At 46.5% G+C, this 23,001-nt stretch overlaps 1 protein-coding gene across 3 annotated transcripts in view; it reads right to left on the bottom strand.

Annotated features, from left to right (window-relative positions):
* Positions 1–23,001, bottom strand: part of GRID1 (glutamate ionotropic receptor delta type subunit 1) — a 2,431,615-nt gene that overhangs the window by 642,946 nt on the left and 1,765,668 nt on the right. For all 3 annotated transcript variants that reach the window (XM_086920133.1, XM_086920134.1, XM_086920135.1), the window contains exon 7: positions 8,599–8,760. In XM_086920133.1, the coding sequence (XP_086776259.1) occupies positions 8,599–8,760 (162 nt within the window). The remainder of the gene's footprint in view (positions 1–8,598; positions 8,761–23,001) is intronic.

The raw sequence follows: 23,001 nt of genomic DNA, 5'->3' as shown, positions 1-23,001 counted from the left end.
CCCTGTATTTGTCTGTACACTTTGCCATCAAATAAAAAACAGTTATTATTAAGACATACGTGAATCATTTTCAACAGCTTTTTGTTATGGTTATAGCATTCAATACTACGCTTTTTAAGAAAATGTTCTACTGCCTTTAAACCGTCAGTATGCTTTATGCAGGTGTACAGTGATGTGATATCAAGGGTAACTATCAGGTAGTCCTTCTCCCACTGAATTTCATTTAATTTTGCAAGAAAGTCACGTGAGTCCTGAATGTATGTGGGGAATTTCATAACAAACTCCTGCAGGTAAAAGTCTACATATTTCAACGTATTTTCGAAGGCACTATTAATGGGCGAGATAATAGGCCATCCTTGCAAGGGATAAAGTCCTTTACGTACTTTCGGGATGAGGTAGAATGTTGGGAGTGTTGGATGCACTTTGAGGAGGAATTTCAGTTCATCTTTTGTAATTAGACCCTCTCTCATCCATTTGTTTAACTCTCTAGTATATTCTTCATTGATTTTATGGACAGCAGCTCCATTTGACACTTAATAACATTCCACCTCATTCAAATATATATATCCTCTGTAGACCTGCCATTTATTTTAGGATTACATTTCTTGGCACATGAAGGTGATTTGGCTAAATGTAAAGACACATTAAAATAGAATATTATGGGGGGGCGTGGCTACCGGCCGGAGAAGATGGCCGAATAGTCTCGGAGCTCTGGAGTCGTAACAGCCCTTAACCTACTATCCGCACATTAATCCACATTACAGGAGTCCGCTGAGGGGATCCCCCTGTATTGGAATACGAGCGGCATCCAACGGAGCGTTTCTGGTTCCCCACGGATGCCCACAGCCATTGGAACCGTCGTCGAGCTGCCAGCGGCCCCGTAGGGCCTGCAAAGCCGGGGACCCTATTGATCCTGCAGTCTGAGACGAGGGCGTGGTATGAGGAGGCGCGCACATTATCAATGCCAGGACCTGAGCCGCGTCTTCACCGGCTCCGATCGTCATCCCCCTGGTGACTACGACACATTCTTGCCCCTGTGCCGAGATGGCGGGCAGGTGGCCTAGAAACCAGACCGTCCAGAGTAAGCTAGACAAGTATGCTTACGACATGGGACCCAGTACTACGTCACCTCGGACTAAGTCACAGGAGGCCGATGGAGGGAAGAAAATCACGCTAGAGGACGTCATGAGAGCATTGACAAATGTTCAGGCAACAGTTGGCACGATCTCAATGGACGTTTCGTTACTGCGTACAGACCTCCACAAAATGGCGGACAGGGTGAAGGAGGTAGAGATAGTGTCCAAATCTCTGGTCCAGGACACTTCGGACCTGCAAAAGTCAGTGGCCCGTCTCGAAAAGGACAACAAGATGCTTATGGAGAAGCTGGACGACCAGGAGGGGCGCGCAAGACGCAATAACGTTTGGATTATAGGTATTCCGAAATAGGAGGGGTCCCAGGCTATGGATCTCTACGTTGAAGACCTGATCAAAACCAGGCTACAGCCGAAGGGCCTCTCCCACTTCTTCTCCGTGGAGCGCGCCCACCGGGTCCCAGGGGAAGGCCTAAGCCAGGGGACCTTCCGAGACCTGTCCTGGCTCACCTCTTTAACTTCAGGGACCGAGATGCCATTCTCCAGGCGGCAAGAATCTTCCCCCCCATCCGGGTTCAGAACTCGACCGTCGCCTTCTTCCCGGATTACACGGCGGCCGCCTCCAGGAGGCGACGGAGCTTCTTCGAGGTAAAGAAATTACTCCGGGCACAGGAGGTGCCCTATTCAATGCTTTTTCCCGCGAAGCTGAGAGTGATGGATAATGGACAGACCTGGTTTTTTGATACGCCAGAGGCAGCGCAGGAATGGTTGGAGGGATGGCGTCCTGCAAACCGAAAAGATTGACGACCTAAACCTCATCGCCGCCGAGAAGGAGAAGACTCACCAGATAATCCAGGCCCTGATAGCCAAGATGCCCGACAAGACCTTACCCCGGAGGAGGAGTGAACATGACAATACTATAATGACTCCTTTGCACTGAGTGGCGGATTTGTTGTTCTGAACTGGGGGAGTCTGAAGGACTCCACACTGGCTGTCGACTCATAGGACTCTTTCCCCTGATCGCAAGTATTGCAACTATGGGTGGGAAAGAGCGCTCTGCTGTGTTGGAGTGGCGGGCAGTTTTGAGTTCGTTGAGCAGGGAGGCAGGGAGGGGGGATGGGTTTTTGGGTGGGAAGGGTATGGTTGCAACTGATTTTGTTGTTCCTATTGTTTTTCTAGAGGTTGTACTTTGGTTTTCCGGTATCTTTCATTAGAGGACAGCTTTCTATTACACTATGTTAGCTTTGCGGGATATTTGCAATATGGAATGTCTGACTCGCTTCCCCACCGATACTGACTGAGACCAAAGCACAGGAGTTACAGGCTCCTCTTCCGGCCCTTACTTTGCTTACCTGGAATGTGCGTGGCTTGGGGGACAAGGTAAAGAGGGGTCTTGTGCTGCAGTATCTGAAACGATGTGGCCCGGCGGTGGTATTCCTACAAGAGACCCACCTGGTGGGGTCTGCAACCCGAGCGATGGACAGGTGGGGCTACAAGATGGTGGCCCATGCTGAGTTCTCCTCAGGTTCAAGAGGGACTGGGATACTTATTAAAAAAAAAATTCCCCTTTTGGTGCACCAGACACGGGTTGATGGCCAGGGACGATTTGCAGCGTTAACCTGTTAATGGGAAGGAAGGATGTTCTACCTGGTGTCTGTGTATGTACCCCCTGCACTCCATGCGCAAGCTCATACAGGTCTCACAACATTTCTCCTTCTGCTACCGGCTGCGACACTCCTGATAGGGGGCGACTTTAATGACATCATTGATGGAACCCTAGATAGATCCCCTGCTAGGACGGAACCGCGGGGGGGTGGGCGACGACTTCTTGGTTTAGAGGAGGCCCTGGGCCTCACAGATGGATGGAGGTTCAGGCACCCACTAGAGACGAACTTCACTTTCTACTCCCCAGTACACGCCTGTCATACGCACATTGACTATTTCCTGTTGTCTGCAGACGCACTAAAAGGACTGGAGGAGGTCACAGTACGACCGAGAGGTATCTCAGACCATTCCCCAATCCTTTTAACATACTCCCTTCGCCGGGTGGGTAGAAGACGAATGTTTCCCCTGCACGCCGGGTTCCTTCAGGTAGTCCCTTTCATGGCGGCCCTCACACGCACCACTAAGCAGTACTTCCTTGAAAATCAAGGTTCGGTGGACTCCCCCAGTACACTCTGGGAAGCCTACAAGACGGTCCTGCGCGGGCAGGTGATGGCCTCGATCACAGGGCATAAGAGAGAACAGAGGGCGACTTTGGATACCCTCGAGATGGATTTATCTACGGCTGTTGCGTACCAGGAGACCCACCCGTCTCCGGGAGCTACACGTTCGGTTCGCCTTAAGCAGGCAGAAGTCCTAGCCTTACAGAGAGAGATGGTTCATGCCACGATCCAATCCACCCGACATAGGGTATACGAACTGGGAGATAAGGCTGGGAAGATGCTGGCCTGGCTGGACAAGAAGGATATGGCATCCAGAGTCATTGGCCAGTTGATGTCCCCCGCCGGCTCCATGGTCTCCGACCCTGCTGGTATAGTTAATATGCTAGCGGATCACTACGAAAGAATATATGCCCCTCAGGCGTCTTACACAGTCTCGGAGGCCTATGAGTATATTAAAGATCTTACGATACCAAGGCTCTCCTCAGAAGCGGTGCTTCTCTTAGAGGAGGATATTACAATTGAAGAGGTGCAGGCTGCTACCTACGCACTTGCATCTGGCAAGGCGCTAGGTCTGAATGGTCTTCCAGTTGAACTCCATAAGAGGACGATGCAAACGACGGCCCCCTTCTTTCTCCGTATGTTATCGGATAGCCTTGAGTGCGGGGAGCTACCGAGGGATCAGCGGCTAGCAAAGATAGTTGCAATCTATAAGCCGGGTAAACCGGTGGCGGACTGCGCTTCCTATCATCCGATATCCCTCATTAATGCTGAGCCCAAAATACTCGCTAAACTACTTGCCTTAAGGCTGACTCCCCACCTTGCATCCCTGATTAGCCCGGACCAATCTGGTTTTCATGCCTCATCGAAGCACGGCTCTTAATCTCCGTCGGCTTCATGCAGTTATGGCACGCTCAGCACTTATAGAAGAACCGGCAGTCATCCTCTCACTGGACGCAACCATGGCGTTCGCCACAGTCGAATGGCCATACCTGTTTGCGGTGCTCCAACATATGGGCTTTGGCCCTAAGTTCTGTGCCTGGATACGCTTACTATGTACCAAACCATTGGCACATGTTGCTGCCAATGGTCACATCTCGCAAGACTTCCCTCTGGGCCGTGGCACGAGGCAGGGATGCCCCCTGTCCCCACTGCTTTTTGCATTGATTTTGGAGCCTCTCGCGATATGGGTCAGGTGGGAGCCTTCCATTAAAGGACTCCATTGGGCTGCCGGGTGGGAGGACCGCATTAGCCTCTATGCGGATTATATACTTTTATACCTCACCGTCCCCCAAGAAATCCATTCTCGAGCCATTGAACGTCTGTGAGAAATTTGGTAGGGTGTCCGGTTATATGATGAACTGGACCAAGTCCGTCCTCCATATTCTGTCTGGCGCACCTCCCATGCTTCCTCAGAGCTGTCCCCTACGTGTCGCGACGGCGCCATTCAAATATCTAGGTGTCTTTATTACCTCAGATCCCGACGAATTTTATGATTTGAACCTTCGACCATTACTTGACAGGTTTAGGCGCGACGTTAAGGTGTGGCAGTCTCTTCCCCTCACATTCCTGGGATAGGCGGCACTGTACAAGATGATGGCGCTGCCGCACTTTTTGTATGTGCTTGAAAACTCCCCGTTTCTGGTCCCACCGGCTTACTTCAAGGCAACCGCTGCGGCGGTGTCTCACCTGCTCTGGGGGGAAGGACCGCCCCGAATCGCCCAGGATAAACTGACCAGAGGTTGGTATGATGGGGGATAGCGCTCCATAATATTGAACTCTACTACTGGGCGGCTCACCTTAAACTGATCAATTTCTGGTCACATGCCCCACAGACTGAGCCGGCGTACTTTGCTAATAGGCACTCTCTTGAAGGTAGGGGTCTACTCCGTAATCTTTACTCCCGCCGCCCTCCGTTGGACCTAGTGGGTCCGACCCACCACACAGTACAGTTATGGTACAAGGCCAATAGACGCCTTAAGTGCAAGGATGTTATCACACAAATGACACCACTGTGGGACTCCTGGCAACTAGGCTTCCTTCGAAACAGTAAGGGGTTCCAGGCTTGGGACTCCGTTGGTATATCGTGATAGGGGACTTATGGAGGAAGGGTGACATAGTCGACTTCGGTCACCTGCAAACTCAATATGACATGTCCCAGACGGAGAGGTTTAGGTATCTGCAGATCACACATGCGCTGCACTCGGTTATACCGCGGGGCACTGTCCTACAGGAGTCGTCCCCGCTGTAAGGATATAGATGAGGCGATGGTAGCAGAGAGGGCTGTTTTCGTCTATCGTGGCTGCCCAAGTAAATGGGAGGGAATATGGGGGGTCTGGAACAGGTTCAGAGGTTGTATCTGTGATCCACCACGAGCCACTGGGGAGGGCGAGGACTTACATTGATTGCCTGTAGAACCCTCGCCTAAATGTAGTCATGATGTGATATATTGTATTACCAATTATGTTTTCTTCCTGCAAAGCCTTGGATTAATTATGACTAATATGTAACCGGTGATTTATATGTGTATGATGTATCATGATGGAAACAATTTTAATGAAGCTGTCCTAACTGTTTTGTTAAGATGAAAATAAAAATATTTAAAAAAAAATAGATTATTATTCATACAGCCTGTGTTTGATTGGATATGACTGTGTGCTGCTGGGTGTCTCTGTATCTCTGTAGTGCTTATTTGTTGGTTTGAACATGAAAACGCTTTAGGGCTGAGTAACAATGAATTGTAAGAGTATGTAAAAAGTACTCTTGAGGTACTACTTGCCGTATTCATCAATGCTTTTGTGAATTAGCCCTATTGTGTCAACACAATTTAATTGTGTTGATGGAATTTACCAAGTCACTTAAACAATATTTTCATGTTGTTTTTTTAATTTTTCAATGATATTTGAATTTATAGTGCAAATTGTAAAACACCAGTCGCAAATATGCAAAAAGTAGCATACTGGGCACTGTGGCACCAAGACTAAACACTGCACACTTTCCTGCTGAAAAATGCAAATAACACCACATGTTGTACCACTGGTAAACTTAAAATGTTGCTTTCACAAATAAGTTTATGTGGCCCTGCCAATACCATGTGAAAATTAAAATACAGTGAAAACAAATTTGACAGGAACACACGCCAAATTCACCATATTTGACACACATAGGCGGTCATTTAGGATTGTGTTTATTGAGGCTGTAAAAATGCTAACCCTTCACAAGATTTATTACCATGTGAGAATATATTGATATTTATTAATGCTTTGTGGAGCCTTTCTATATCAGGAAAGTGGTGTGGACTAATTTTGCTTGCCAGCAAATATGTTTGAAATTATGTTCTTAGATAAAGATTGTGGGTTGAAAGTTTTGAAATGCCTTTCTATATTTTTCAAATTTGTAGGACTGCTTTGGGCATCATTCCAATTACATATTCCAATTATTGGCTGCCTGTTCATCTCTGCTTCCTCTACAAATGCTATAACAAGCGTGTCAGCTTTTATATTCTGAGCCGCGGCAGCTTCTTTTTGGATGTTAATAGAGTATTTTTATGAAGATACTGCCAAAGTAGGCTGTGTTTTTAAATAAAGCATATGGATGGTAACTACCAGTCAATTCATGGGTTTACCTAGTCTGAATATGCACACTATGACTGTGAATTCGCAATTTTTATACCTGGTGAAATAAGAGACAGTATGCTATGTAATAGGTCGAACTCGCTAGAGGATAAAACCTGTGAGCCCTGCTGAAGATTTTAAACCACTCATTCAATCTTAGTGCTCTCCATCAGAAGACAAAACTGATTGTCATTCGCAACTTACATCTGCCCCTGGGAAGGCTGTTCTATCCACAGCTGTAAGGTTATTATCCGGATCCAGAATATCGAGTGGAGAAGTGTGGCTCAATGGTTAGAGTGGCAGACCCTGATGCAGAGGTCTGGTCTGGGACCACAGTTCAATTCCCGCCTCGGCGGGTCTTGGGCTCAATTTCCTTGGACCTGATCATTCTCGCCTCGGTGCCTATTCTAATCATGGGTCCCACTCTGCAACTCTGGGCAATAGCTTGCTTAATCTCCACAATGGCCCCAACAGTGCAGGCATGTCTGGCTTCACCTTGGAGGTGCCCAGGAGTGGACATTTCACAGGGAAAAGCCAGGAAGGGTTCCACAGAGGTATGCGTACAGCGCCAGGAAACCCCGGTTGGGGTATAAGTGCGCTTTACAAGTACAAATTCATTTCAATATATACCCACATCACCCTTATTCGGATCATCACCAAATGGCTCCTCATGGAAACAAGGAATGAATTTATAATGGTATTCATTGTTCATAGAAGCTTACACTTCAGAACACCAAAATATCTAGCTAACAAACGTATAACATTTTGGCCCGTTTTTATGAGTTAGTCGTTATATTCTGACCACCAGATTATGCACAGGTTGGTATTACGAGTTGGTAGGCATGTAACGCATCCAATAATACCTCAAACTTTGTTACATTTTGGTGTGTCAAACATGGAAATTTAACGGGGGAAAAGCATACAGTATCTTCCCGATCCTGCACACTTTGATGCGTCAAACCATAAAATCTACATGTTATTCCCCACCAACTCATAATAGGTGTTTTTGTATTGCACCAAGTAAATAACATATCCCTTGAAATCCTTATTTATCAGGTACGATAAAGAACACCTAAACACATAATCAGACCCTTAGAGGAACCAGATACCACCATAGCTCAGACAACCTACACCACAAAACTCTTCACAATATTTATCAAGGACCACACCTAAGATATGCAACCATAGCCCCCCTGCAATCAGGACGAAGTCCTCCGCAAAGTGTGTGAAAAGCAGTTAAACCTCTATTACTGCAAACACTCTGTGGTCCACTTGCACAGCTATCAATCAATGCAATAACGGTATAACCATTAACTTGCCTAATGAAGGAATACAAATAAATAAACAAACAAATACATAAGCAAATGTGTGCTTGCATGGCTCAGGGTAGCACATGTTTTATTTGCAAATGGTAGCTGTTAGGTGTAAGGAGTCCTCGGACACTGATTTTTGACCTGCCATTCCCTACAAGGACAGCTGGCTAGATTGAATAACACAAGTAACAAAACATGATTTTACATAGATTGCTTGCTTCAATACTAAGTTCAGATATATATTTCTCAAAATAAAAAGAAAAGTAAACTTAGATTAACTTGAACTATTTCAACCAAGAAGGGTGTAGTCTGAGAAGCATTACTGAGCAGTTACACAAAGTTCACTTTCTTTTGCCTTCCACACCAATATGCTGTTTTGGAAAAATGTATGGACTAGTAAGTATCAAAAGACGTGTACCTTCTTAATTGTTTCTAACATGGACTTTCCTCCATTCCAAGGTTTTGTAGACTTCCGCATGCAATTGAGACTTGCCATACTGTGCCACTTCCTGTCTTCCAGCTTCCGATGAAAAGCATTGGCTAACATCAGGACGCTATCATAGAGATAAAGGTTTGAGACCTGGAAAGAAAGAAAATTACAAATCAAACAACTGTGTGCCCCTTTTCTAAAGAAGAACTGACGGATTCACTATTAGAGGTGTAATTCTTATATCTTCCACTTATTCTATACTATTACCATGTGAGTCACGGTGCTGTAACATATTTTCCTGAATATGCAAATAAAGGCATATTATAATTTGCATTTTCAGTATACAAGATCCCAATTAAGTATGGGCAGAAAATCCGTTCCGCTCGCGGATTTTGCGGATTTTTGGTAAATTCGCAATCCGCGAGATTCGCGAATTTCCCGCAAAATCCGCAAATCCGCGAGCAGCGGATTTTATGGCTTGCTCGCGTGAGTTCGCGGCTTCCCAGTTCAACTTCGCGCCCCGCGAATAAGCGCTAAATTGCAGAAATACAATCTTAGCAAAACTGAAACTACTTACCAGGTTCAAAAGTTCAAGCTCATCATTAGTAGCCATTTCCTGTAGTGCTTCCTGAGGGGCCCCTCCAGAGTTCAGTTGCCTACTTGCAACTATTATGTGACCCTGCTCTGACCCTCAGAATAGTTACACATATGCCACAAAGGTCCTGAATTACAGCTAAGGGAGACAAGCTGGAGCCAGGCTGGAAGTTCAAATCCAGTGACACATTAATCAGCCCCTAATTCATTATTGTCAGTTGGGGCAGGGCAGGTGTTGTAACTAATTTTGCAACAATGAAAGCACTTAGCAAGTGCAAAAGATCACTAATCAGGAAGCACTAAGGAAGCAGGTGCCAGCTAAAAAAATATTCTGTGACACATTAATCAGCCCCAAATTAATTCAGGTCACTTGAGGCAGGGAAGGTATGCTTTGCTTTGCCACAATAATGTACACTGGACAACCAGAGGGTGCTGTGATGAAACAGAGGGTGGCATGGGTGGGCCAGAGGGTGGCATGAGTAGTCAGAGAGTGGCAGTGGTGACAGAGGGTGGCAGTGATGAAGAAGAGTGTCCCAAACAGGCTGGACATGTAGAAACAACAAGTTCGCAAAACTTGCGACCCGACAGGTAAGATCGCGTTTGCGAAATTGTACAAAACCCTCGCGAACTGGCAGAAACCCACGCGAACACAAAAAAAAAATCCGCAAATTCGCGAGAATTCGCGGATTTTGCGGATTGCGAGTTCGCAAATCCGCAAAATTCGCGAACGCGAGATTCGCAAAATTCGCCCATGCTTAATCCCAATTCAAGTATAATTTGAACATTTATTAAGGGAGGGAGTATGTTGGAATCCATACCGAGGTCAATTGAGGTAAGTGCCGTGTGTGGGGCTGTTTAATGATTCAACAGTGCTTTATCTGTGTGCTTTTGCTTTCTGTGGCTGGGGTGTTCACTGGTTGGCTATTCGCTGAAGGTGAATAAGAAGTGATATTTTTTCACTCAATTTCTGAGTGACAGATTTGCCGTGCCTCATGTTTGCGTGGGAAGAGAGATCAAAATTTGAAGTGTGACCACTCAAAACAAAATGGCTTCAGAAGCAGGGCAGATTACCAGTGGCATTAAATCACTGAGTTTGTTAGGCCCATTTGATGGTTTCAGCAATTAGTGTTTTATGTAGCTGGCTTTAGGAGCATATTACTCATAGGCTGGGGCTGTGAACTCTGCTTCGTTTGCAGAGTTTTTTGCACTCCGCGATCCACAGAGTTCGCAGAGTTTTTTCCTCGTTCGCGCTCATCAACGGTAAGTTGGCGTTCGCAAGCGAGGAAAATCCAACACTGGACCACTTCTCAGCGAGATTTCTCAATGCAGGCTGTCGCGGATGGTGTCTATCGCTCATATTGAGAAACCTTCCTTTTGCATTGAGGAAGCTGCAGCTCGAATAGAACTTGTACTCAAGCAGCAGAGAGAAGCAGCATCCTCTTGCACTGTGCGTGATGCTGTTTGCGCTGATTTTACAGTGACGGACAAACACCTGGCACTAACAATCAGAGCGAATGGCGCTAGGTAACACACTTCACCGCTCGCTGAAGTCCTAGTAGCTTGGCGGAGTTTTTCTGTCACTTTGGAACTCTGTGAACTCTGCCCAGGCCTACTTATGACATGCCAGGGCAGGTTTTTAAGCATATGGTCCCAGGCCAACCACCACAGTGCAGGCTGCATTTTGGATCACAAGCAGAACTTGGGGTTTACATTCCCAATGGAGTACAAACATAGAATTATCTTAATGAAATTGGGAGAGAAAACAAGGATCTGCGTGGATCTTTAGAATGTGGAAGATGTTAGGGATTAGATGTGTTTCCTGGTTCATTTTGCAGAAACAAGCCAGCATTTTTATGTGCTTGGAAAAAAAGCTGTGTATCAAAGTCATGCAAACACAACAGGTGATGGACCGAATGTGGATCAATGTCACACACTCACCCCAGTCCAAAGATCTGGGCCCAAATCCATCGTTTTTTTGCACTCCACACCACCCTGGGTTAGACAATGGCAATATGCAAATCAGCTCTGACCCTGTGCCCCATGGGAACAGTCCAGTCCAAACTACAAAAGCCATGTCCTTCCCAGAACGGAATCAAGCATTTGAGGACCGGACCGGTTTCGAGGTAACACCTCTCATCAGCCCGGCTAGCTTGACTCCAGTGGTGTGGAGTGCCTGGGACCCACGTCTGGGCATCCCCAGCGCACTTAGGGCGGAATATGCAAACACAACAGGTGATGGACCGAATGTGGATCAATGTCACACACTCACCCCAGTCCAAAGATCTGGGCCCAAATCCATCGTTTTTTTGCACTCCACACCACCCTGGGTTAGACAATGGCGATATGCAAATCAGCTCTGACCCTGTGCCCCATGGGAACAGTCCAGTCCGAACTACAAAAGCCATGTCCTTCCCAGAACGGAATCAAGCATCCGAGGACCGGACCGGTTTCGAGGTAACACCTCTCATCAGCCCGGCTAGCTTGACTCCATTGGTGTGGAGTGCCTGGGACCCACGTCTGGGCATCCCCAGCGCACTTAGGGCGGAATATGCAAACACAACAGGTGATGGACCGAATGTGGATCAATGTCACACACTCACCCCAGTCCAAAGATCTGGGCCCAAATCCATCGTTTTTTTGCACTCCACACCACCCTGGGTTAGACAATGGCGATATGCAAATCAGCTCTGACCCTGTGCCCCATGGGAACAGTCCAGTCCGAACTACAAAAGCCATGTCCTTCCCAGAACGGAATCAAGCATCCGAGGACCGGACCGGTTTCGAGGTAACACCTCTCATCATCCCGGCTAGCTTGACTCCAGTGGTGTGGAGTGCCTGGGACCCACGTCTGGGCATCCCCAGCGCACTTAGGGCGGAATATGCAAACACAACAGGTGATGGACCGAATGTGGATCAATGTCACACACTCACCCCAGTCCAAAGATCTGGGCCCAAATCCATCGTTTTTTTGCACTCCACACCACTTGTTGTTTTTGCAATTGCCGCCCTAAGTGCGCTGGGGATGCCCAGACGTGGGTCCCAGGCACTCCACACCACTTGGAGTCAAGCTAGCCGGGCTGATGAGAGGTGTTACCTCGAAACCGGTCCGGTCCTCGGATGCTTGATTCCGTTCTGGGAAGCACATGGCTTTTGTAGTTCGGACTGGACTGTTCCCATGGGGCAACAGGGTCAGAGCTGATTTGCATATCGCCATTGTCTAACCCAGGGTGGTGTGGAGTGCAAAAAAACGATGGATTTGGGCCCAGATCTTTTGACTGGGGGAATGTGTGACATTGATCCACATTCGGTCCATCACTTGTTGTTTTTGCAATTGCCGCCCTAAGTGCGCTGGGGATGCCCAGACGTGGGTCCCAGGCACTCCACACCACTTGGAGTCAAGCTAGCCGGGCTGATGAGAGGTGTTACCTCGAAACCGGTCCGGTCCTCGGATGCTTGATTCCGTTCTGGGAAGGACATGGCTTTTGTAGTTCGGACTGGACTGTTCCCATGGGGCAACAGGGTCAGAGCTGATTTGCATATCGCCATTGTCTAACCCAGGGTGGTGTGGAGTGCAAAAAAACGATGGATTTGGGCCCAGATCTTTTGACTGGGGGAATGTGTGACATTGATCCACATTCGGTCCATCACTTGTTGTTTTTGCAATTGCCGCCCTAAGTGCGCTGGGGATGCCCAGACGTGGGTCCCAGGCACTCCACACCACTTGGAGTCAAGCTAGCCGGGCTGATGAGAGGTGTTACCTCGAAACCGGTCCGGTCCTCGGAAGCTTGATTCCGTTCTGGGAAGGACATAGCTTTTGTAGTTCGGACTGGACTGTTCCCATGGGGCAACAGGGTCAGAGCTGATTTGCATATCGCCATTGTCTAACCCAGGGTGGTGTGGAGTGCAAAAAAACGATGGATTTGGGCCCAGATCTTTTGACTGGGGGAATGTGTGACATTGATCCACATTCGGTCCATCACTTGTTGTTTTTGCAATTGCCGCCCTAAGTGCGCTGGGGATGCCCAGACGTGGGTCCCAGGCACTCCACACCACTTGGAGTCAAGCTAGCCGGGCTGATGAGAGGTGTTACCTTGAAACCGGTCTGGTCCTCGGATGCTTGATTCCGTTCTGGGAAGGACATGGCTTTTGTAGTTCGGACTGGACTGTTCCCATGGGGCAACAGGGTCAGAGCTGATTTGCATATCGCCATTGTCTAACCCAGGGTGGTGTGGAGTGCAAAAAAACGATGGATTTGGGCCCAGATCTTTTGACTGGGGGAATGTGTGACATTGATCCACATTCGGTCCATCACTTGTTGTTTTTGCAATTGCCGCCCTAAGTGCGCTGGGGATGCCCAGACGTGGGTCCCAGGCACTCCACACCACTTGGAGTCAAGCTAGCCGGGCTGATGAGAGGTGTTACCTCGAAACCGGTCCGGTCCTCGGATGCTTGATTCCGTTCTGGGAAGGACATGGCTTTTGTAGTTCGGACTGGACTGTTACCATGGGGCAACAGGGTCAGAGCTGATTTGCATATCGCCATTGTCTAACCCAGGGTGGTGTGGAGTGCAACAAAACTATGGATTTGGGCCCAGATCTTTTGACTGGAGGAATGTGTGACAATGATCCACATTCGGTCCATCACTTGTTGTTTTTGCAATTGCCGCCCTAAGTGCGCTGGGGATGCCCAGACGTGGGTCCCAGGCACTCCACACCACTTGGAGTCAAGCTAGCCGGGCTGATGAGAGGTGTTACCTCGAAACCGGTCCGGTCCTCGGATGCTTGATTCCGTTCTGGGAAGGACATGGCTTTTGTAGTTCGGACTGGACTGTTCCCATGGGGCAACAGGGTCAGAGCTGATTTGCATATCGCCATTGTCTAACCCAGGGTGGTGTGGAGTGCAAAAAAACGATGGATTTGGGCCCAGATCTTTTGACTGGGGGAATGTGTGACATTGATCCACATTCGGTCCATCAGTTGTTGTTTTTGCAATTGCCGCCCTAAGTGCGCTGGGGATGCCCAGACGTGGGTCCCAGGCACTCCACACCACTTGGAGTCAAGCTAGCCGGGCTGATGAGAGGTGTTACCTCGAAACCGGTCCGGTCCTCGGATGCTTGATTCCGTTCTGGGAAGGACATGGCTTTTGTAGTTCGGACTGGACTGTTCCCATGGGGCAACAGGGTCAGAGCTGATTTGCATATCGCCATTGTCTAACCCAGGGTGGTGTGGAGTGCAAAAAAACGATGGATTTGGGCCCAGATCTTTTGACTGGGGGAATGTGTGACATTGATCCACATTTGGTCCATCACTTGTTGTTTTTGCAATTGCCGCCCTAAGTGCGCTGGGCATGCCCAGACGTGGGTCCCAGGCACTCCTCACCACTTGGAGTCAAGCTAGCCGGGCTGATGAGAGGTGTTACCTCGAAACCGGTCCGGTCCTCGGATGCTTGATTCCGTTCTGGGAAGGACATGGCTTTTGTAGTTCGGACTGGACTGTTCCCATGGGGCAACAGGGTCAGAGCTGATTTGCATATCGCCATTGTCTAACCCAGGGTGGTGTGGAGTGCAAAAAAACGATGGATTTGGGCCCAGATCTTTTGACTGGGGGAATGTGTGACATTGATCCACATTCGGTCCATCACTTGTTGTTTTTGCAATTGCCGCCCTAAGTGCGCTGGGGATGCCCAGACGTGGGTCCCAGGCACTCCACACCACTTGGAGTCAAGATAGCCGGGCTGATGAGAGGTGTTACCTCGAAACCGGTCCGGTCCTCGGATGCTTGATTTCGTTCTGGGAAGGACATGGCTTTTGTAGTTCGGACTGGACTGTTCCCATGGGGCAACAGGGTCAGAGCTGATTTGCATATCGCCATTGTCTAACCCAGGGTGGTGTGGAGTGCAAAAAAACCGATGGATTTGGGCCCAGATCTTTTGACTGGGGGAATGTGTGACATTGATCCACATTCGGTCCATCACTTGTTGTTTTTGCAAGTGTATCAAAGTCAACCACAAGGAATTCTGCTTGTGCGCAACTATTCCATCTGTTTGAGAATATGTCAAGTTATACTATAAGGATTTCTAAATTTCTGTTTTTTTAACTTATTAACATTAACCCTGATTTCAGTCAAGAATGGCATCTTAAGGCCGTATGTACAAAGCCTGGATACCAAACAAGCAGATGCAAATTGCACTCCAACTGGTTTGCAACCTAGGCTTACTTTGCAAAGTGACTCATGCACTAATTGTCACATTGCCAAATGTGGATTAGGAAGAGGTTGCAAAACCTCCTGCCTAATGAAATTTATTTTACAGGAGGAATTTTGCAACCTTGTGCAAATGCCTGTGATTGCACAGATTGAGGCCTGTGACGGGGAAACAGACCCACATTTTTCCATTCACATTCATTCAAAGCAAACATTTGTAGGTATCGCATGTTTTTTAAAGCATATTTGGTTAAGCAGGAGTGGAGCTCAGTTTAAGTGCTTTACATTGGTTCGAAGATTAATTGGCAGTCATCGAGGATGTTATTGAGTAATAGATCATAATGAACATCTCGGACAACCACATTCCCCAAGAAATTGCCTAAGAATGCCAGTTTGGATATTAAGTAGATCAGGAGGATGTTAGAAGGGTGTCAGTCTAAGAGGAAGATCAGTATTTCACAGACATGACTAAAACATACGCATTAGCCATATAATCACCTAGCTGAAAAAAGTTCACCATACGCAACATGTAGTCCTAAAATGCAACATTTCAATTTTTGCATTTTGAGGAAGTTCCTCCTGACCCACCACATGGAATTTAAAAAACGTGAGACCGCATAAACTATATGGGAATCAATATTATATTTTAAAAGTCTTAGGGCTAGATGTAGGTAGAATAGATTTACCGATTTTTAATTACCGAATTTTACCGATTCGGTAATTAAAAATCGGTAAATCTATGGGGTGGGTATGTAGGTATTCCAGATGTGCTGGAATACCGAATCGGAAGAATTTGGTATTTACCGATTCGGTAAATACCGAATCGGTAATGCCCATTCATTCCTATGAGCTTTGAAGCCCCTAGGAATAAATGGGCATTACCGATTCGGTATTTACCGAATCGGTAAATACCGAATTTCACAAGGGTGCAGGGGGTGTCACTTTGACACCCTCTGGCACCCCAAAAATAGGCATGTGCGCAATGTGGCACACAGACATGCCCTAAGGGCATGTCTGTCTGTCACATGGCTAGGTGTGCATGCACACATGTGCATGCACACCTGAATTCGGTATTTTAACACCCAATTGGATTGGGTGGTAAAATACCGAATTTGTAGGGCCTTTGGGACTCAGAAGAGTCCCACCTACATCTGGGAATTACCGAATCGGTAAAAACACCAATTCGGTATTTTACAGATTCTGTAAATTTACCGATTCGGTAAATTTACAGAATCTGTAAAATCTGGCCCCCTACATCTCAAGATGCCAAAAACCGGTCGGAAACGGCCGAATTCGGCCGTTTCCGACCGGTATTTGCCACCTACATCGGGCCCTAGATGCTTCCATGCAATGGGTTGTGCCTAGGTTTTTACATAACTGTACCAACCATCTTGTTCTAATTGAGCGATGACCCGGGCAAAAAAAGAACACATGGAGTTCAGACTCAGCGCACATGTTGCAGGCTGGGCACCCACTAGGATTGTTACACAACCATTTGCACGTAAGAGCGCGCAAGGGAAGACAGCTGTCACAAAACTGCACATAAAGTTTCATGCCTAATGCCTGGCGGATTTCGTCAAGGCATGCCTCCAACTTGCAAGTGTCTTTCACGTCCAAAAAGTGTGATGTAAGAGATCAGTGGGTGGGTCCTGTGTGGAGTTTTGTGGTTATTCCACCCCAATAGCTAGAATTTAAAAGTTTACGTGATGTTCTCAAGCATGCTATGTCAGGTTTGCCCCATAGATCTTTTAGCCCTATTGCATAAAGGCCTTCCCTGATAAATAGAAGCCAAGGCAACTTTCCTGAGCCAGGGAGTCTCAGGATTTCCAGTAGCTCTGATCTGTACTCCACCAGTTCCGGTGGTAGCCAGAGGTGCCACCAAAAGAGTAGTGGCCTGCAGCCAATTTCCTCAGCTATGGATCTCATCCCAAGGTCCATGCGCAGTGAAACCAAAGGGGAGCTAATCGGTAGTCCGACTAATTGTCTGAGGAATTTGTTCTTAGTAGTGGCCATGAGTCTATGGTTAAAGTGCCCCCAAAGTTCAGCCCCATATAGGGCAGCGCTTGTAACCTGGGTTTTATAGGTCTCCACGACTGGACTCACAGGTTTGTGGAAGGACTTCCTGAAGAACTTGGCCACGCCGCCTGTAGTTTGTGTCAGTTTGAGATTGAATTTGCTGATTTGGGACCCCCAGCTCATGTTTTCGGTAAGAGTTAGACCAAATAGTCAAATACAGAGACCTGTTCCAGAGGAGTGCCATTCATGCACGGGTTGAGCTGTGTAGATTTGCTAGGGTTGAAGATCATGAATTTGTTTTTTTGTATGCTGATCTCCTGATCCTACAAAACTCACAAAACCCATCTAAGATTCTTTGGAGAATGAGAAAGGAGAAGGGTATCGTCTGCAAACATCATGGCAGGAACATGCTTTTGCTCGATTTTAGGAGCGCCTATATCCTTACAAACTCTCAGCGCATGTATCAGACTGGGGAACAGCCTACAACGCGGGCATTACCACACGATACCATTACAAAGCTGATATTACAACGCAAGTCGTTACAATGACTTGCACTGGAGGGCGCTGTTGGATAGGGAATAGTTTAATTTTCTGATCCCACACCTTCCCTACTGTAACGTGGGCTGGAGTTGGAATAGAAAATTAAACTATTCCACTATCCAGCGCTTACAGCGCAAGTCGTTGTAACGACTTACGTTGTAAAAACAGCGTTGTAATGGCACATGTGGTAAAATCCCACTTTTTAATGCCATACAACCTATCCGACCATTGATCTAATTGCAGAACAGAGTAGGAGAAAGCACACATCCCTGTCTAACTCCCCTGTGTACAGGGATGGGCTGCGTCATTTGGGCTTAAGTTCTGTTATGTAACCTTCTCAATATGTCTAGAAGGTAAGGGGAAAGCCCCAGCTCACTTAGGGCCTGATGTGGGTAGCCAAATACCGGTCGGTAATGGCCGAAATTACTGAATTTCGGCCGTTACCGACCTGTATTGGGCTTTCCAGATGTAGGTGGCATTTTTTAAAGATTCGGTATTATACCGAATCTGTAATTTAAGGATTCAGTAAAATACTGAATTCTTAAAATACTGATTCGGTAAAATACCGAATCCTGGATGTAGGAAGCACTCAAGTTAGTGCATTCCTCAGTAAAGGATTCGTTATATACCACCAACTAGAAGTTGGTGGTAAATAATGAAAACCCTTGAAAAAGCATTTTTTTTGCTTTTCCAACAGTGCCATGTTGCAGACCTACATGCCCTTAGGGCATGTAAGTCTGCAACATATGCACCCATACACAATTGAGGGGTGCAACAGGGTGTCAAAGTGACACCCTGACACCCTTCAATGTTTCCCCCAATTACCGAATCGGTATTTACCGATTCAGTAATTGCCATTCATTCCTATGGGCCTCCAGGCCCATACGAATGAATGGCAATTACAGAATCTGTAAATACCGATTCGGTAATTACCAAAACTAACCGATTCGGTAATTTTTTCGGTAACATTACCTACATCCCATTTGCCTGTTCTTAACACCTTGGCTGCGCAGGATATTCCTCTGCTTTGCTGGGCCATAATGATAATGGGTGTGGTCATGACGAGCTCAGCTCGTCATGAACACACGAGCACTGTGCCTCATGACGAGCTGAGCTTGTCAGGAGCACCAAAGGGGTTAAATACCGAATCGGTAGGATTCGGTATTTACGAATCAGTAATCGGGGATTACCTACATCGGGCCCTTAGAACCCTCCATAAAGCGTCTCTTGGTACCAGGTCGAATGCACTCTTCAGGTCAGCAAAGACCAGGTACAGGCTGCCCTACTCCAGATGAACTGTTTTCCAAAAGAGAAGCTGGAGCCTGAAAATCTGGTCTATTGTTGATGTTTTCTCCCTGAAACCAGCCTGCAAAGGGGTCAGGATCTTATGTTCCTCAAGCCTATAAGTTTTTAAACGTGCCGCCAATAGTCTGTTTTCTCTGTTCTGTTCAGCCTAATAAATAATTTCCTGTCTTCGTTTTTGGCTCAATTACAGGGGATTATTAAATCTGTTAACATTAAAATCAATCAGGGATCAAGGCTGCTGCATTTATACTTGTGAGAAACTCTCTAATATGTTTTGCGCAGTTTAAAGTAATATTGTTCATAATATAGAAATATAAGGTCCGCTTTAAATAAGGACTAGTGCTTCACATTTTCTATACCTTATTTACCTGGTAGGTCCTTGGAACTTTGGTTAAGCTGTCCATAAAGAGGGACCCAGGCCCATACATCTGCTGCAGCGCAGCTAATATTATTGCGGGAACATTATCTCTGGGGTTGCTGATTAAGCTAGTATTCTAAACCCTTTGGGTCCACGTAGAAATAGAAAATTATCAGATGAATGTGTAATTTCGGAAATGATTTACCAGCCATTTCCCATTTGTTGCTTAAATTTCCACTTGGGTGTGTAGATTTTCTGAACAGTCAATAGCTCTGAGAGAAATAAGATATGTGCGGCTAGTAACAGGTTTGCAGCCTATATTGAATATTCTGAGGCAGTCATTATGGGGCTCTAATTGTTGAGAGAGAGGTGATGTAGATTTTAACTGGGCTTTAAATGGGCCTGGGTCCTGCTGGTGCTCAGCTCTGAAAGTTGTAAAAAGCAGGTGCTGAGGCGGGTTCCTGTCGGCCGCTCTATTAATTCCCTCACCATCAGGATCAAACAAATCTTAATTCTGCAGCAGTACCACCCTTCACTGCCTTTAATGTAACTTCAAAGAGACTTCTTATAATACTTTCAGTCTTATTATTTTAGAATGGAAGCATTTTCAACATATATACAACAAATCTATAGTTGTTGCTTATTTATCTTATGCAACTAGCAACCATCGACAAAGCCGATAGTCCTCAGGGTCGGACTAGGAACCAAAACCGGCCCTGGCAAAGAGCTCGGCCGGTCCCCCGCTGAGCCCCCCGCCCACCCCCAGGATTGGTGGTGCCTCCGAGCTCTTTGCCAGGGCCGGTTTTCGGCCGATTTTGTTCCAGGACGATTTTGCAGCAAAAACAGCCCTGTAACAAAACCGGCCCCCACCCGTGCGGCGCACCAGGGGATTGCCCGGTGCCCGCTACGGCCAGTCCGGGCCTGATAGTCCTCCCTGGCTTGTTTTAGGTGTTTGGATGCAATGGCAATAGCAGCAAAATACCAGTTGGGCGGCACACTATGCTAAGCACAGATTATTAGCTTACGTGTTTAAAGCCCTGCTCCTAATTACATCAACAGGTATCATGTAAAGACAGTTTCGATAATGTATGCAATATGCATTACAAAAAGGAAGAAAACAAGGAGTCACTTGATTTTTAGAGAAAAGGCAGTATTATTCACCAAGAAGCAAAGGAGATGGTCTTTCACATGACAATACAGTTAAAACAGCACTGTACAGAGCAGATCATGTGACAACCCAGTGGCACATTGGTGCAAGGTGCTATATACAATTGGTGATAGTGAAGGTGCAAGTGCTAAAGTGAACAGCGTGATCGACGCATGAACTAAAGTATATACATCAAATAATGGCTCCACAGAAACAAGTTGCAATCACTTAAAACAAGATTGTGAAAATTGAACAGGAGCACAAAGCGTGATATGCGTCGTATGATTCAAGCTGTAAAGTCGACGGCGTTTCGATCCCCATTAGTCGGGATCATCATCAGGACAGGGTTGTCGATGGAACCAGTGCTGTGGGCAATAGAAGGGCAATTTGAGCGGAGGACCGAAGACTGGGGCATGGAGTGGGGTGGGTAGGTGGGTGGGTGAGTGGTCAGGTATAAGTATCAGAACAGTGAAAGTTAGGGGTGCCTGAGGTGAGTGAAAATTTCCAGAGATATAGTTGGTCACCCTCACACTGTTGCTTTAACTGCCATTTATATTATTCCAATTGTCCAACTATATCTCTGGAAATTTTCACTCACCTCAGGCACCCCTAACAAACACTCCAACTACTCCCCGCTCCGGCCCCCACTCCCATCACGCCACATCCACATCTAGACTTTCACTGTTCTGATACTTATACCTGACCACTCACCCACCCACCTACCCACCCCACTCCATGCCCCAGTCTTCGGTCCTCTGCTCAAATTGCCCTTCTCTTGCCCACAGCACTGGTTCCATCGACAACCCTGTCCTGATGACGATCCCGACTAATGGGGATCGAAACGCCGTCGACTTTACAGCTTGAATCATACGACGCATATCACGCTTTTTGCTCCTGTTCAATTTTCACAATCCTGTTTTAAGTGATTGCAACTTGTTTCTGTGGAGCCATTATTTGATGTATATACTTTAGTTCATGCGTCGATCACGCTGTTCACTTTAGCACTTGCACCTTCACTATCACCAATTGTATATAGCACCTTGCACCAAGTGCCACTGGGTTGTCACATGATCTGCTCTGTACAGTGCTGTTTTAACTGTATTGTCATGTGAAAGACCATCCCCTTTGCTTCTTGGTGAATAATACTGCCCTTTCTCTAAAAATCAAGTGACTCCTTGTTTTCTTCCTTTTTGTAATGCATATTGCATACATTATCGAAACTGTCTTTACATGATACCTGTTGGGAATTGTTTCTGCTTACACGACACACCCATCCCAACGTGGTTTATGGGTCTTCTCCTGTTGTTCTTACACACTAATTACATCAGCCATGCTCCTTTGAGAGACCCCCAGTATTTTTCCCACTTAAAGCCCTGAATTTTAGTGCTGAAACCTCAATCAAACAGGCAAATGCAAATCCATGCGTACACTCATAGAAAGAAAACAATGCAGTAAATGTAACTTTAAGCGCAAATACTGCAGATAAAGTTGACCCCCATGCTATTATCTGGGTAAAAAGCAGAAGTGTTCATGGTAGACTATGTCCTTGTAAATTTTGGTGCTGCTTGAATCTGCTATATTTAGGCAAGTCTGTACGGGTACTGTCAATCTTTTGGAAAACACAGTTATAATTCTTAATTCTCATGTAATGCTCAGATTTTTTTGTTCATGACGTTTTTATATATTTAATGGACAGAATCGATGAAAATCACTTAGTCTGCATGCAGTTTTCTGTACGCCACCAGTATATGAGAACTAATGGGCATAACAACATTTGTGGGCCTTTTAAAAAGTGCAATTTTTGAGCCTCGGAAATGAGTGCCTCCTTAATTAGCAATCACTGCAGAACTACCTGTCAACGCAGGGATCTGAATTAGAAGTGGCACTTATCGTACCGGTAATTATTAGAAGCAATATGACCTCGCCTTTTGATTTTCTCCTTTAATACATTTTGGCATTCAAACCTGCAGAAATGTAATGTTGGAAAAAGACCTAGCAAATACCAACACATTCAGATTTTGGAGCGACAAATAGCAAAACCAGCATGTTATTCCCCATTTTTTAGGGCTTAGCTTGCAGAATGTGCCCTTTATCACACCTTTTTAAATTCAGAACTCCTTGGTAACGTAACAGTGTGCTAAATACCACTCCGCTCTCTTTGGCAGTCCTAATCCGGTGTGAAGTGGCTAGGTATTTATTGAACATAAACCAAATGATGAATAAATTTCTGC

Source organism: Lissotriton vulgaris, chromosome 5, assembly GCF_964263255.1.
Source record: "Lissotriton vulgaris chromosome 5, aLisVul1.2, whole genome shotgun sequence".
Lineage (NCBI taxonomy): Eukaryota > Metazoa > Chordata > Amphibia > Caudata > Salamandridae > Lissotriton > Lissotriton vulgaris.
This window is presented reverse-complemented; position numbering and strand designations above follow the sequence as displayed.